The sequence below is a fragment of the Charadrius vociferus genome, unplaced genomic scaffold (genome assembly GCF_000708025.1).
Source record: "Charadrius vociferus isolate BGI_N301 unplaced genomic scaffold, ASM70802v2 scaffold147, whole genome shotgun sequence".
Lineage (NCBI taxonomy): Eukaryota > Metazoa > Chordata > Aves > Charadriiformes > Charadriidae > Charadrius > Charadrius vociferus.
Genome location: NW_009649570.1, coordinates 6,522,251 through 6,538,582, shown reverse-complemented (window position 1 = coordinate 6,538,582; position 16,332 = coordinate 6,522,251). Strand labels below are relative to the sequence as shown.

Sequence of the window (16,332 nt, the reverse complement as noted above, 5' to 3'; positions counted from 1 at the left end):
GGAGAATCTAAGAAACATTAAGAAGCATTACAAGAGAAAATCATAAACAAGGGAGTTTGGGAAAGAGCAAGAATCAGATGTAGCAAGGCATATACGATGCTAGTTGTATCATCAGATGTAGAAGAACAGGGTTGGCAAAGTTTACCTCAGGGGGGAAAGATAATATAACAGCAAGGAAACAAATGAGCTTGAAAGCATAGAGCATCTGTTTCAGTCAGCTGAAAGGAGGCAGGATTGGGGAGGCAATTGTTTGCTGCCAGTATCCTGCCATAGGAGTTTGGCAGGCTGACTGAATATATTTTCTTTCTTTGAACATCACCAGTTTTCAGATACAGTGATAAAACTTCACTCAATACCAAAGACTGACGTGTGCTGTATCTTTTTTTAGCTAAGTAGTTTTTAGTGAAGTGTTTTTCAGTCAGAAAGAATGCGTCTCAGGTGAAAGGATATTTCTTAGGCAGAAGGAGGTCCTGACCAGTAAGGATTTTTTTTTTTTTTTTCAATAGACAGTAAAAACAATCATTCTAAAAAAAGGTAAGGTTTACTTGAGATGGTAAAAAACCAGTTAATCTCAATAGATACTACATTCATGTTCACTGACATCTAAAATCAATGTGCATACAAACTGAAAGAAGGGTCTAAGCAGAGGGGAAAAAAACCCAACCCTCCCCCACAAACACTCATAACCATGAATTTTAAAAGCATGCAATAAATTTTAACAAGATGAATGAGAGGCTCTAGAAACTTTGAAGGGAGAACGAGTTTCAACTCAACTCAGCAACAACAGTCAATTAGGATGAACCTACCTGCATAAGTAATCGGGCTGATTTTACTCCAGACTGTCAGTAAGGAGGTAAATCAGGAAAGATTTGTGACTCATCGCAAAACTGGTTTGTGCCAAATAAGATTCATGATTTCCCCTCTGTGTAAACAAAATACCTTCACAACCTATCTTCACTAGAGCTTTTAAGTATGACAGTAATGAAGATTTCTGAATAAAATGTATTTTTCAGTGTACATAATTAATGATCTAAATAAGGTTTTAAATAAATACAGGGAGTGAAACTGTACACAAAATAAACTGGAAAAAATGGCTGACTGTTTCCTTACATTTGTTCAACGTTTTGTTATTCAGAACTTGAGTCTGGCATCTACTACCATAAAGGAAACACATTTTGATTTGGAAGGATCAAAGGAAAGGTACTGAGCTCAGAATTTTCTTCTTCTGTTGTTTGTTTCTTTTTAAAAGCCCTTTCGAATTGGGGAAAATTCATGCATTGTCACCTCAGAGCACAATGTGATATAGGCAGCTGCTTCAAGCTGGCTACGCTATGCAAAGTTCACTGTCATGACCGGCTGGCTGCTCAACTGTCAGGGAAAAATTAACAAATACAAAAAGGGGAACATGTGGCAGTTTTAGAAACACACTTTTCAATAAAGCATACTGTGAACTATAGACTATTGCACATTTCAACATGACACAAGAAAAATGGGGGGTTCAAAAGAGGATACACTTTGTAACATAGAAATATACAGACTAGCTTGTGCACAGAAATCAAAACATGGTTACAAGACACCACTGCAGTCAAACCTGTCTTATAGTCTGCTTATGATCTTAGTGACCTTAAGAAACTGGTCCAAACTGATTATCAGCAATACTTTTTTGTTACTTTTTTTAAAAAAATATTTTGAGACCACATTTTTGATACACATATATATATTCCGTGGTCAAAACAGACAGACTTAACTTTAGCGATACTAAATAAAAGTGCAAAAACGTTCAAAAAATAAAACAAAATAAAAAAATATGGAAGCATAAGCTAAAAATTTTCTGCATAGCTGAAATCTATTTAAAGCGAGTCCTTGGTAGGGGTTGCTGACAGGAGGAAAAAGCAGTTTTTCTTAAAATGTCTTCTGCATGTTTGTTTCAAATAATGCAAAAAAAAGGTCATTTGTCGGCTTTTAAAGTATTTCACAGGCAGTTCACTCCTGCGTCCTTAGATACCATTGTGGTGGCAGTGCCTCCTTCCGCAAGGTAAACAGCAGTGCTGGATTTGGAGTGAACTGCCCGGTCACTGCCATTATTGTTGACCTCGCAGTGCAGCGGCTCGGTGGAGATGACCCACGTTGAAGGACGCCACCGCTTAAGTGAGTAGGGAGTTTTCACACGTTTCTTGATCTTTTCTCCTGAGCCCGATTTGCCATCCTGTGAGGAGTCACCTACTGAAGACAAACAAACAAAACCAAACAAAAAACAAAAACAGAGTAGAAAACAGTATTACGAGGAAGATAAGATTAGACTGGAGAGTCCAGGGTTGTTACTCATGCAAAACAGAACAAAAGAACAAAATCTTATCTTATCACACAATAGCAACTGTGTGGCTGAGGCACGACAGGTGTATCAACTACAGTAGCTGCCACTAAAACAAGAGGTCAGATTCTGTTCTCTGTCAGAAATTACTTCAGTGAAGTAATTTGTGTTACCTTGAATGCACACTGGCATCAAACAGCAGAATCAGCATTTGACATTTGAGGGGCTTTTGCAATCATAGTATTTTATATTACCTGTAATGGGAGGTACAAAAAAATGTCGCTACTACAGGACGGCAAAGGCTGAACTTTTAATAGCATTATTAAATCATAGGTCCCCTAATCCTACTTCACCTGGCAAAACATTTCACTGGGAGACAAAATGGTCCGTTCTCTGTTAAGATCGTAAGTCAGGATTGGGGATGTTGGGTTGCAAAACTGGCAAAACCAACTTAAATCATGAAAAGATTTCAGCAGTAGAAATCTGATTGTTAAAAAAACTTCCATGTTACATAACCTTCAAACCCTTTCTTTTAACTTAACCTTCAGTTAAAGAAAGTTACTGCAATAATCTTTTTTCTTTACCTTAATAAGATTTCAAATCAAGGCATGTTAACACAAAAAATGAACATTTCCTACTTAAAAAGAAAGCTTAAATATTCCCCTGCTGAATATTCAACTACATTTCTTGAAAGATCTGTTCTGGTTTGTTTCTAAACCTTTTCTTTTCAAACATGCCTGGCACCCCAGATTATTTCACTAGCATCGCAGCATCTGTCTAAACATAGTCAGAGGTTTGCAAGCACCTTTCAAAGACTACAGTGCATTCTGGAAATATATTTTCTTAAAAATGCACACTAGGAAGCCTTTCCAACATCTCCAACAGGCCCAAAGACAAACTCAGAGGATGTACCTAATTTAACTACTTGATTATATTCTTACCGTAAAAAGGAGAGCCCCATTGTAACCTCTTAAATCTTGGCTGTAAAACTCTTCAGGCAGTTACTCTGAAGGAGTCTATTAAAATAATTTCCTTCTCTAACTACGTTGATTAATTTTTAATATGTACATGGTAAACTGACGAAGGATTGCTATAATTGATGGGAGCTCAGATAGCAAAGTAGAGGATGCCTGACTGTCTAGGCTGGGCTAATACAGTAAAATCAGTTGCTTTAAAAGTAACGAAGTATATAAGTAGTTATTATAATAAATTATTTTAATCTTAGAGCCAGCTACTCTTAAGAGAATGAGGAAGAGTAAGGAAAAGAAGGTATAATGTGCCCCTGAAGGAAGAAATAGGAAGCTTTTTCAATATGCTTTGTAGCTGCCAAGGTAGGTGCCTTGCAAGGAATAATGAAAGTTAGAAATTACTCCCTTCCTAGAGTCAGAGCAGATAGGTTATAAAGGGACAGATTTATTCCATATATGTGGAAGGAAGAAAGTGACCTAACATGTGCTGGAGATGATGGAGACAGCACTTAATCCAGAAGATTGAAATTGTGCTGACAGAAATTAAATTTATATGGGATTTAGTGAGTATGCTTTGAGGAGGGACAGCAGACACAGAAGTATTTTCTATTCAAGCAGATATACGTAGTTAGTAAGTAAAAAAGTGTCAGGGAAACTGTTGAAGTCCTGCAGGCACTTACACTGCATACTACTGCTATCCAAACTATTTGTGGCCGATAGATCCAGCGAATTAGGCCTCTGTGCTCTTCTAGCCTGGGTCTGCCCAGGATTTCTTGCTACATTCTGGATACTGACTGTAGCTGTGTCTTGCACTGGACACGGATTACTGTTGTTGTTATTGGCATTTGTTCGGCCATTATCCAGTGGTCGCTCTCTCCTGTCTACTAGGCGGTCCAGAACACCTTCATCATGGCCAACCTGCTGCTCCCGCCTCAACAAGGGTTCATGCTCATCAGGGCTTGAATTAATATTCAGCCGACTATCCTCTCCACTGAACTGGTTCTGAAGCATTTCCTGGGCCCTCTGCGCTACCGAACTGGTTGTCTGGCCAGATGGCACTGTCCCATTGGCATATTGGGTTGTACCAGCATGAGAGTTTATGCTGTGGCTTCTCCCAGCCACTCCATTCATGGTAACTGTCACAACGTGAGGTTCTGCAGCATTGATAGTGTTCATCTTGGCAACTCCTGTTTCCACTTGCTTCAAGTTTGATTTGTGCTTGCCACCAAATTTTAACCGTGGCTCCTTTGTTGAATTTTTGGTGTTTAGAGGGAGGCTAGTAGGCCTCTTTGGAAGGTTCTGTTGCTTGGGTAGAGGATAGACCTGAGCAGATGGGACATCCGGAATCAAACACGCTTGACCATTGCCAGCTTGTGTGAAGTCCTGTTGTCCTGTCACCTCTACTGCAAGTTTTATCAGCGGATAAAGCAAGCTGGAACTAGTGCTGCTGAGTGGATCTGGCCCGCTAAACTGCTTAAGTGAATGTTCCATCAGATTCTCATCAGAGCTTTCTTTCAGGTTCTTATCCACTTCTTTTGGATCCAATTTATTTGTCTCTAAGTCCTCCTCCGTTAGCTGCAGACAAACAGGGGTGGGCCCACCTGGCTGCATGACATTTGTAGTATGTAAGTTTGTTTCATCCAAATAAGGCATTTCGGATATGGTGGTCATGCCAGTGCTAGGAGTGAGGCCAGTTGTATTGGTGGTGGTAGTATTGGTGGACAAACTGGTGACGCTTGTCTCAGGACTAGGGATGCGAGCTTGTGCTTGTTGCCGCTCATAGTTAATGGAGTTTCTATTCTTTTCCCCTGAAGTCAATGGTGTAGTGGACATTGAATGCTCAGAAGAAATGTTCTTCACTATGCTGTCAGTGTGGTGGATTGAATCTTCAATGTAGGAAGAAGAAGAGTAATCTGGATATGGCCTTATCTTTGATACACGCCTATGATGCGACAGATTCCTTTAAGAAAAAATAAGTGATATTAAGACCATATATGTAAAAAACACCTCATACTATAAAGTTTCTCATTTAAGAGAGCTGAACGTCTTTCTGTTTCTTTTCATGCATAAAATAAGGACAGATACAGTACAAACTGAGATCCTTCAGTAACTTCCTTGAAAAATCCTGGGTAGCAGAAAATTGCTTTTACTAGGACAGCAATTTCATCATGGATGTTACTTATACAACTAAGTCGGATAACTAATTTTCTTCTATTTGTCCAATATGCTGTTTGTCCAGTTCACTGCTAAGGTAATGCTCTAGTTGCAGAGAAATGATGCTGAAGGAGGGCAACAAGAACTCAACACACAAGATGGAGAAAGTGATGCTAGGGAAAAGTCACAAGGTCCTAAACCATGAAAAGTCTATTATTTTAACAATTTATGTATTCTACAATTTGAACATAATTTTTTTTTTCAGTAGAATAAACCCTGCCACACACAGCAACATTACTCCTCTCTCAAATCCAGATCTCTAGTGTATGCTATTAAACACTAATGTCAGTTCTGCAAATTCTCGCTCCCTCTGGGTCATATATAAGGAGAGAACACGCAGCATCTCTCTCACTGGGGTGAGAATGACAATGGCCCTGCAGTTTAACTGAAAAGCTACAGGTTTGAGACTCAGTGATTTCCTGAACTCATATTGCCTGCAAATTCACAGTTTTTAGAAGAACATTTTAAATAGAAGTTTTATGCATCATTTAGCAAGAGCCTGTTTGGACATTTTGCCCAAGTTCGGTTTAAAAGGCCCCTCTGTGAGAAGTACAGTTGTTTACATAAAAGGTGCCCAAATTCTGGGGACACATATCTTACAAACGCAAGGAATCAGGATCATGTCATACAATACCCATACACAGACTAGCTCACGTAACACACACCCACATCACGGGTGCAGAAACGTTAAGCTTGCAGTACGCTCCAGCTTCCTTCCCGGAGTAAGCTGCGCATTGCATTGGGCATTCACTGCTGACTAAGACAAAATGTTTTCTCTTCTTACCGCTCATTTTGCATGGCAGTTGACATAGGGTTGACTGTTGGACTAACTGATTTATTTCTCTCCCAAATCATCATGAGTTCTGCCATCCTCTCCTCAGCACACTGTGCTGTTAGTCGAGCTTCAGCGTCTTGATCCCAACAGTCTTCAATTGTTTCTTTAAGTGACCTCACAGCCTGCCAGGAGACAAACAAAAAAAACCCCTTTATCTTAAATTATTTTCCCTTTATATTGTGCTTCTTATTTACTGTTTTATGACAGCATTCTGTACGCATGAAAATAGTCACAAGCTGGTGAGAAAGAGAAATGGAAGATTTCATTCAAAGCTAGTTTACTCTAAAAACAGCAATATGCAGGACTAATACTACCGTTCTTCACACACACACCCCAACTAGGAAGACAATTATGTAGGAAAAGCTACATTCACCATTGTCCATACAGCCTTCAACCCACCCCCTCTGATGTATGTACACTCAGCTCACTCTCCCTGCCTTATGAAAGCTGTGTCCTAAGGACTGATGATATTCTTGAAATGCTGTCATTGTTACCCCCCCAATTCAGCTAATGGTCCCTGCCTTGCTTCCCTGCACTGTATGCAAAATAACACAGCCTTGCTCATTTCATCATGCTTTCCTTCCTTTGTTCACTACTGTAACATCCAAATGCCTCATAAATACCAGTGAATTTGTCTGCGCTATGGGAGGAGATTATTGCTGCCCTTGTTTTACAGATGGAGAAACAGAAACAGACACACTTTCCAGGCATCACACTGTGGGGTGAATGGTGCAGTCAGAATTAGAGCTCAAGACCTCCAAAACGTGCTGCCATATGGTCAGAGATCTGGAGAGGAGACAACTGAAATTAGGAGCACTGAACACTTCTGCTTCCACTGCATCCAGAGTACAAAAACCAGGCAGACGTTTGTGGGCCCCTGCTGCCAATCTATGGCCCACAGATAGGAGGATAGGGTTTGCCAGAACATCTCACATCTACAGCCCAGCTTTAACCTCTCCAGCACCAACGACTGTGCATAGTCCCAGCTGAGCACCAAGGCCTTCAGTGGGTCCCGCTGACTGCCTCTGTGCCAGAACTGCCTTGTTCGCTTCTGGCAGTGAAAGCCAGGACTAGCTCTGTGTGCTAGCCAAGAGCTCCTCGCCCACAGAGCGGGCTCCTGGCATCGCTTGCATCTGGCAAGTCACTGCTGCTTAGTGATGCAGCTATGGCTGCACAGGTGGGGATGAGCTCCCACACAAGCAAACCCTTTATCTCCTTTTCCCACAGTAGATCGAAGAGCACCAAGATTGAGCTAAGCAACTACACGCCTCTTACCTGAGGGACACGAGTCCAAAAGCACCCTCAGGGACAACGACAGGATAGTGTACTGGATCCATTTTCTCTCCCAGAATAAAAAGCCTTCATTTGGCTGTTAGGACTTGATATAGCCACAATTTAGATGCATCTAAGTCAGCGGACACCCTATTCTCCTGTCTTGCCCCTCTGTAAGGCTCTCCCCTACAGGTTTCACCAGCAGTAAATTTAACCAGTGTTAACACATTTACCACAGTAATGTGTTTTCTATTAATTTCAGGTTCAAAAAGATCTATACTAAAATGCACTACTTAGAAGTTCTAGCACTCATAAAAAAGATAGGAAGGACAGGAAATCTGCATTATTCTATTAATATCCTTCAGTCCTGACCTTTGAAGTCAAGCTTGGGCCTGACTTTGGCAAATGAGACAAGAATGGTGCTAACATCTCAACTCAATGTATAGCCCTTGAATTATTTTATGCACATCATCTGCTCAGATCGTTGACTTATACTGTGAAAACCAATACTGCTCATCAAGGTCTGTATCATAACACATATGTTCAAGAAACAGACTGAGACTGCATAGGTAATCATAAATTTAGGATTCCACATCTTTTGAGTGCCTTAATTATGTGACCTAAAAATTAAAACATTGCTTTTTATTTGTATTTCTCAAATGAAAAGGGCAAATACATTTCTCTAATAGATGAATTTGCATGAATGAATGTGTTATAACCCAATATGTCAGCTTAGCTTTAAATAACTGACAAAAGTCTTCTATCCCAAGCATTAGATACAGGAGGTTAGGACCTAAGTCCAGGGTGAGGTTATCTGGAGCTTAGTTTTCTACAATAACTCCCCGAGAGTGCTCATTCAGTTGTCATCCTAGACTGGCACAGGGTGGAGTAGGTTGTCTGACACCCATGAGTGAGCTACAGATTGTTTATTTATTCTTCTTTTCTCTTAAAGCAATGGTGTAGATCCATCCTTAGAGCTGGACTTATTATAATTATTATTATTTTGAATTTTTGAAAAAAAAATTACTGGCAACACAAAGAATGTTTTAGGCAGTTTAAATATGGGGATCATTACTAGCTCAGTGTCTAATAACGCTGGAGTCTATCAGCTTGTTAGAACATAATTAACATTTAAAACGGTAGTCTGCAAAAGAAAACAAACCTTCTTGAACTGTTTTAGTTATAACTGTCTTCAAAAACAGCTGTCAAGCTTGGTTATTCCAACACTGCATTTGTCAACATGGCTATAGTTAAAACAGTTGCTGTTTGATTTCCTGTATAATTTGGGCGTGGATTTTTTCTTTTTTCTCTCCCTTTCCCCGAACCAGCTGGCAAAAACTGTGTAATAGTAGAACCTCTCTATGAAGCTCTCAACTCAGTTACAACATGTTTTACAACAATGTTAATACTGGAGGCTATGCTCCTCTCTGAAAATTTTTTCATACATATTTACAAGTACCAGCACAGATGAGGCCTTAGGCTGCCCATTATCTGCACAGTAGCTACACACTTATCAACTAGCAAAGTCTCTAAAGATTGAAGGGTATAATTTCAGTAAGGGAATAACTAGAAGTATCTTTTTAAATAAGAGTCAAATACTGAGTGCACCATCAGCAAGTTTGCCAAAGATACCAAGCTGTGTGGAGCGGTTGACACGCTGGAGGGAAGCGATGCCATCCAGAGGGACCTGGACAGGCTGGAGAGGTGGGCCTGTGCAAACCTCATGAAGTTAAACAAGGCCAACTACAAGGTCCTGCATGTGGGTCGAGGCAATCCCAAGCACAAATACAGGCTGGGCAGAGAATGGATTCAGAGCAGCCCTGAGGAGGACTTGCGGGTGTTGGTGGATGAAAGGCTCAACATGAGCTGGCAATGCGTGCTCACAGCCCAGAAGGCCAACCGTATCCTGGGCTGCATCAAAAGAAGCGAGGCCAGCAGGTCAAGGGAGGTGATTCTGTCCTTCTCTGCTCTCATGAAACCCCACCTGGAGTACTGCATCCAGCTCTGGGGCCCCCAGCATAAGAAGGACATGGACCTGTTGGAGTGAGTCCAGAGGAGGGCCACCAAGATGATCAGAGGGCTGGAGCACCTCTCCTATGAGGAAAGGCTGAGAGAGTTGGGGGTTGTTCAGTGTGGAGAAACCATATAGCAGCCTTCCAGTACTTAAAGAGGGCCTACAGGAAAGATGCGGAAGGACTCTATCATGGAGTGTAGTGATAGGACGAGGGATAACAGTTTTAGACGGGTATATTTAGATTAGATATTAGGAAGAAATTCTTTACTCTGAGGGTGGTGAGACACTGGAACAGGTTGCCCAGTGAACTTGTGGATGCCCCATCCCTGGAGGTGTTCAAGGTCAGCTTGGATGGGGCTTTGCGCAACCTGGTCTAGTGGAAGTGATGTTTGAACTAGATGATCTTTACGGTCCCTTCCAACCCAAACCGTTCTATGCTTCTATGATTCTGTGTCATTTTCATACTCACAATCAAACTATTTTAGTTTAAAGAATGTACCATGTGTCAGGTGGAACCCAGTAACTGTTTGCATTTCACTTTGTTTGTAATAAAAGACAAACAACCCCCCCTAAGCTAAGGGGATTTGCATTACCTCACCTTTGCTGCAGATGAAAGCAAGCACAGAGACTCTTACCAGAGTTCAGCTGACTTGCTGTAACTTGTTGGCCTGCAGCAGCAAGCAATGCTCTAAGCCATAGCTATACTAATTCAAAACAACAAACAACATTACTATGTTTATAGTCTTGAAAATAAAAATTGCAGATCAAATGAAGCCATATAAAATTTCTAATCTAGTTATAATGAAATGATTGCTAGAAGCTGTAGCCTCTGCAAATTCTGAGGACTATATAAATTCAGGAAAAGTTTATTACAGTGTTTATTGATTTTCGTTTTGGAAGAGCATATTTACATTTTTGCTAACTATTATAGGGTGTTACTAGTTTATAAGATGTCAAAAGGCAGAAAATGCCTGTATGTTTCTCATTCAGCAAACATAGAACATATGGGCGCTTCAATGCATAATACTACAGATACTGTCTAACAATTAATATAACAAGTTATCTTCTGTGTATCACACTTCAGCATCCAATAATAATCACAGTATTTATCATTAAAATAAATCTAGCTTTCAGGTCAATGGCTTTTTAAAAACTGAATTCAATATTTAAGAAGTCCAGGCAGAAGCAGCTCCCAGTCTTTAAATACTAACAAAAATTAAAAAAAAAAAAGGTATTAAAAAACATACTCAAAAATGGCTTTTAAGAAGTGAGTACACCCTATAGGTGGTTAAATGATTGCCTCTTTGAAAATATTCTATCTCACCAGGCTGTTCTCCTTCCATGCTTCTGGGAATTTTGGTCTTTGCTTTTCTCTAGACACCAAGACTTGCATATCTTCAAAAGTGGGATGGTTTCCGACTTCTGTCTGGAAAGCCATCTGGTACTCTGGCACAGATTCCCCTGTTAGCAAAAGAAAGAAAGAAAAACACCACAGATTAAAAGGCAGAGCAAGGACTTCCAGGTGATGAAAGGTAGTATCAAAGTTGCTGTCTGTCGAGATGTTCTCCACTTTCCCCCAAAGCCTAACTTCACATAAAAAGCTGAATTAACTGCAAATGAATTAAGTGGTGTTCAGCAACCTCTCAAAGGACAGCATCTTCAAACTTTGCTGGTTGAGTGGCACATTCAGAACGTCTTAGAGCCTGAGGATCACACTTAATTTCTGTGAAATGTTGCTGACTGAATACATTCATGTACTTTTTGGGGGAAGAAGCCCAGCAAGATTACAAGTCTCTGCACATAAGGTGCAACTGTTTGACCATGGAGAGAATGCCGCATGTCAGATTAACTCTATGCTGTATCTTGGGAAGAAGATGGTGGTTGTGGTACAATCTCACGTGTTGAATTTTAAAAGTCTACCTCCTCGTGTTTTATGTTACAGGTATGAAGGATTTCCCTGAATTTTCAATATCACTAGCATAAATAAAAGTATGCCTGACTAAAGGCTACATTAAATCACAGCACTTTCCCATTTGTTCTTTCATGAGGAAAGTCTGAGAGACACTTCAAGCACTTTTATCAGTTCTAAGAACTGAAAGTACTGCATTTGCCATAAGCCCAACTCTCAATGTTTGGAAACTCTGGACAATAATAATAATAACAATGCTCAAATTGCACTTACCATGAGGCCTGCAAACTGCTTAAACAGGCAATTTAAAGTCTTTCAGCATGAACCATGCTTCACACTGTATTGACATATACAATACACTGTATTGACAACAATCATCTTGAACACTAGATGGCACCGACTTAATGGCAAAAACAATTGAGAAAATTATGTCCCTTCTTCACTGTAAAAAGCTATGGCTGGGGGGTAGCTTTTGTTGCTGGTACCACTTTCTACTACTTATGTTTTTTTCCAGTTCTTTTAGTTACCTGGGAAGAGGTCTGTACATCTCATAAATATCTCCCAGTAGATAAGGCCTAGCGCATACATATCTACTTGTTTCAAAGCAGATTCACAGTCCCTCAAGTTCACTGCTCCTTCAAGCACTTCTGGTGCCATATAGCGGATTGTACCGACCTGGAAAAACATAAAATCAAAGCTTCAAATCAGGAAGCAATTTCCATATTCAATTTATTATGGAGATTTATTTTTTTAATACCCTACTTTGTTAGGTATTTTCTACAGTCAAGGAAAATGCAGTTCTCTTCTAATCAATGTCCTCAGCTTCTAATCAGGAGTCTAGTCATAACAAACCCCTTCCCCTACTCTATCACTTTTTTTGTATGTACCAAAACAAAATAACTTTGACCTTACTCAATGTTCTCATATGCAATACAATAGAGTAGAAATGTGTGGGGTTTTTTTCCTGAAATTACTCTGTTAAACACCAAGGTATGTATCATAATGGAAGAGGATGCTGCTGAACACAAGGAACTTGTTCTCTTTATTCCTGGACTGTCAGCAAGGCACTGCAGTACATCTTCCGTGGTGAAAGGTTATAACAGCTTTGGAAGATATCTATGTATTTCCACTAGGAAATATGTTAGATTACCACAATCACTCATCAGTACTTGTAGGACAATATTTTGTCACAGAACTATTCCATACGTCTGCATTTTAAACAGTGGTTTCCCTGTTTGTTCAATAAGGGAAGATCTAAAAAGAGGACCTGTACACTAGGTATTATTAATGTAGCACTTGCTTTCTCAGGGAAGGTGATTAGCACTGCAAAACACATTCTGTGAATTAAATGTAAAGGTTTTCTGTAAAAGCAAAAAGATCACATATACTGAATCATTAGGGATTTTCATTCTTAGTTTGAAATAGTCTCACTGTATTTCAGTAGCCTATATTCAGGTATCAGTGTATTTATGCTTATACAAAAAGAAAACAACAACAAAACCCCCACTCTCTGAATCACAGCACCATAAAAAAGAAAGCTTAAGAAATCAATTTCTTCCTTCTGCCCAGAATCCATTCTAACCCACTCCTAGCAGATGTTTTCCCAATCTGTTCCTTAAATTCATAAAATGATGCAAATTCTATATATCCTTCTGCAGCAGTCCATTCCAGACCTTGGCTGCCTTCTACAGATCAGAAAGGCTTCTTTGTAACTAACGGAAATTTTCCTTCCTACAACATAATCCCATTACTTCTTGTCCTGTCCGCACTGAACGTAAACAGTTTATTCCTTTATCTTTGTAGCAGCTGTTTACATATTTGAAGACCTGTCTCTGCCTTTACTTCCCTAAACAACCCTCATTCTTTCATCTTTTCCCATAAGGTACTTTTTTAAGCATCCCCTGTTATTTTGTTCCTTTTCATTCTCAGTTGGTCTATGTCTTTCTACATGCACTTACTCTCCCAGATGTATCAATTTAAAGTCCAGAAAATGGAAGATGACATACAGAAAAATGGTTGCGAGATGTAGAATGCGGTATATCACCATTTCAGAAAAATTAACACCAAAAAATACCAAAGAATGTTTGGTCTTCAGTTAATATTCGCAGTACAAGACTGAAGGGACATGTACCACATCATTGCAAACAACATGGCAGCTACCTTGCATCTTCTTGTATCTCACACAGAAAGCTTCAGTCTCCAGGGCTGCCAATCTGTCACCATTCAAAATGCTAAGTTTGTTTTCAAGTGTTTTGAGACTAAACCCAGTTTCAAGATTTCAGCCACTGCTCACCTGTATTGCAGCAATTCCCCCTTACAGGAATTGTACCACCTTGTAACATTCACCTTGTAACACCAGTGAACACTATTTCTCAGTCTTACTTCCACACTAATTTGTGTTCCTTTATACACTAGGTTTATCTTCATTTGTACTTACCTCACTAATTGCTGCATTATCTTCCTCACCTGGGCGTACCAGTCTGTTTCCAGTTAACTTCATGGAGAGTCCAAAATCGCTAATTACACATGTTCCATCATTCTTTACCAGTACATTGCGGCTGTTCAAGTCACGATGGGATATTGCAGGTTTGTAATGGTCTATTTGAACATATGGAAATGCTTGTTATTATTTGAGCAGTTCTACTGTTTGGCAAAATGAGAGAACCTCATTGCGTCTGCTCAGCTATTATAAAGAGAAAATCAAATTATCTTTTAGTAATATAACATGTTTGCTGCTTTATAATGAGCTCCACAGTACGCTATCTATACAAAATGGACCGGTATTCAAAGTTTGACCGTATCTATACAATTTATTAGGCTGCTGCCATACACAGTTTTAGTGTTTGCCAATAAGCTTCTTTCCAAGGGATATTTCAGCATGATTTTGGCAGGGGAGACATCATGTACTTAAGCATAGACCTGCTGCCACAGCCCTGACAGCCATTCCAAATGCTCTCTTTCATATCCACACTCCTGTGTCAAATACGGCACCAACTATCTACATTATGACTGAGATTGGAACCTGTTCAGAAGATATGTAGACAATATTATTCCAGAGAGTCTGAATATGTTCATCTTGCAAGGGATCTGATCTTTTCCAAAGAATAATCTCAGTTGTTCCCAGTTTATATGCAATTTATTTTGTTAGTAAAGCAGCCAGGACTATAGAACCAGTTTTACTGTGGAATTTAGTCTACTCCATAAGTTCCTTCCTAGCATTCATAGACCAGCCTATGGCTGTCTCTTTTTTACGATGGAAGGTTTACACATTTTCTGGCTGCTAATGGACACACCTGTCTGCACATTCTGAAATGAAGTTAAGATGATAGCTGCAGTTTCAATGGCACATAGGAATACTGATTTAGGTATTTTCAGCCTTGCATTTTTAACAGCATCTTCAGTTGTCATTCTTTGCTAGAGTTGATGCTTAACATTTCAGTTATATAGTTTGGAATTTTAATCCAAACATTAGCATCTTAACATAGAATTAATGTTACCACCCTTTTATTTACTGCCAAAAAGCTAACACTTCAGTGCCAGGCCATATTCTGCAGCCTGATACATCACAGATCTCAGAATATCTGCTTTATAATCATGATACTTCAGCTGCTGAAATGCTGGCTGAAGCACGCAAGCAGAGATATAAAGATATAAATCAATATGTTGTCACAGCCGGTGCTCTACTGAAACATTCAAAGTCCAGCAGTACCGTTTGTACACAGCGAAGACCAGGCCCACACCCTTAGACAAAAATTAAGAGATATGATAAATAAAACTACAGTGGAGTTAGAAGATTGAATTATTTGTGTATACAGTTCACACACAAACTAAAAATTGCTTTGGTGATTTGTGTCTGAACTGCAAAAACAAACAGAGCACCCCATCTGTTTGCTCTCTGCCAGACAGACATCCAGTGCTTCAGGTCTTCAGTAATCTGTTGCCATGATACAGCAGCACCACACAACTCTGCTGCCTCCTCTTGCCTTTCTCTGGGGCTCTGCTGGCTCCTACTCCATGTTTTCACAGAAGCATCACAGACACAGCCCACAAAATGAGATTGTTCAGAAGGAAAGAACACGTCAGAAGTTCTGAGCAACGTCTATTTGCTTTCATCGTTTCCCGCTTACCGTACTGTCACGGAGAAGAAAAAAAGGCAGGAATCTACTATGTGATAGAAATAAAGAGTATCTTGAACATCTTGGCATCCCCTTCTGGCCTTACCTCCTCGAGGTAGCTCCGTGTGCAGGTACGCCAAGCCCCTAGTTATTGAGTGTGCCAAACGACAGGAGCTCACCCAGTCACTTGTGTGGAGACTCAAATATTTGCACAAAGAACCCTAAAAAATAAACAAACAACAAAGCTAACACCAAAACATAAATACTGGATTAAAACCATTTCAATGACTCAAAATCTTTAGGAAAGTCAGTTTTATCCATTTCTCCTGAAAGGTGTAATCCTGCAACTGCTTCTGTGTTCACCCAGGTGTTCTAAAACACAAAATTGGGCCAAAGTTTCACTAATTTCTAGTGCTGTCATTTGGTTTATCTAAAGAAATAGAACACAATATTTATCACAAAATAACAGGGACTACCTTTAGGAATAATTATGTTAATTATAAAACAAAAGCATAGCATGCACTTCATTTATTCTTTGAAAATATCTTGTTCAACAACAGAAGAAAGGTTAACTGCAGACATAATAGCCTGGGTTACTAAACAGTGATCTTTAAACCATTACTTACTTACAGAAGAATATTCAACATCTCTCACTGGCATCTCCCCTATTACAATCTATTTATATATGAAAACA

General features: G+C 39.6%; 1 protein-coding gene across 1 annotated transcript in view; it reads right to left on the bottom strand.

The window, feature by feature from the left end:
• Positions 1-1,244: 1,244 nt before the first annotated feature.
• The window catches only part of BMPR2 (bone morphogenetic protein receptor, type II (serine/threonine kinase)), a 99,396-nt gene continuing 84,308 nt past the window's right edge, over positions 1,245-16,332 (bottom strand). The window contains exons 8-14 of the mRNA XM_009890241.1: positions 15,745-15,859; positions 13,961-14,121; positions 12,051-12,198; positions 10,939-11,075; positions 6,278-6,450; positions 3,960-5,239; positions 1,245-2,223 (exon numbers count right to left, since the gene is read on the bottom strand). Coding sequence (XP_009888543.1) covers positions 1,973-2,223; positions 3,960-5,239; positions 6,278-6,450; positions 10,939-11,075; positions 12,051-12,198; positions 13,961-14,121; positions 15,745-15,859 — 2,265 coding nt within the window. The 3' untranslated portion in view covers positions 1,245-1,972. The remainder of the gene's footprint in view (positions 2,224-3,959; positions 5,240-6,277; positions 6,451-10,938; positions 11,076-12,050; positions 12,199-13,960; positions 14,122-15,744; positions 15,860-16,332) is intronic.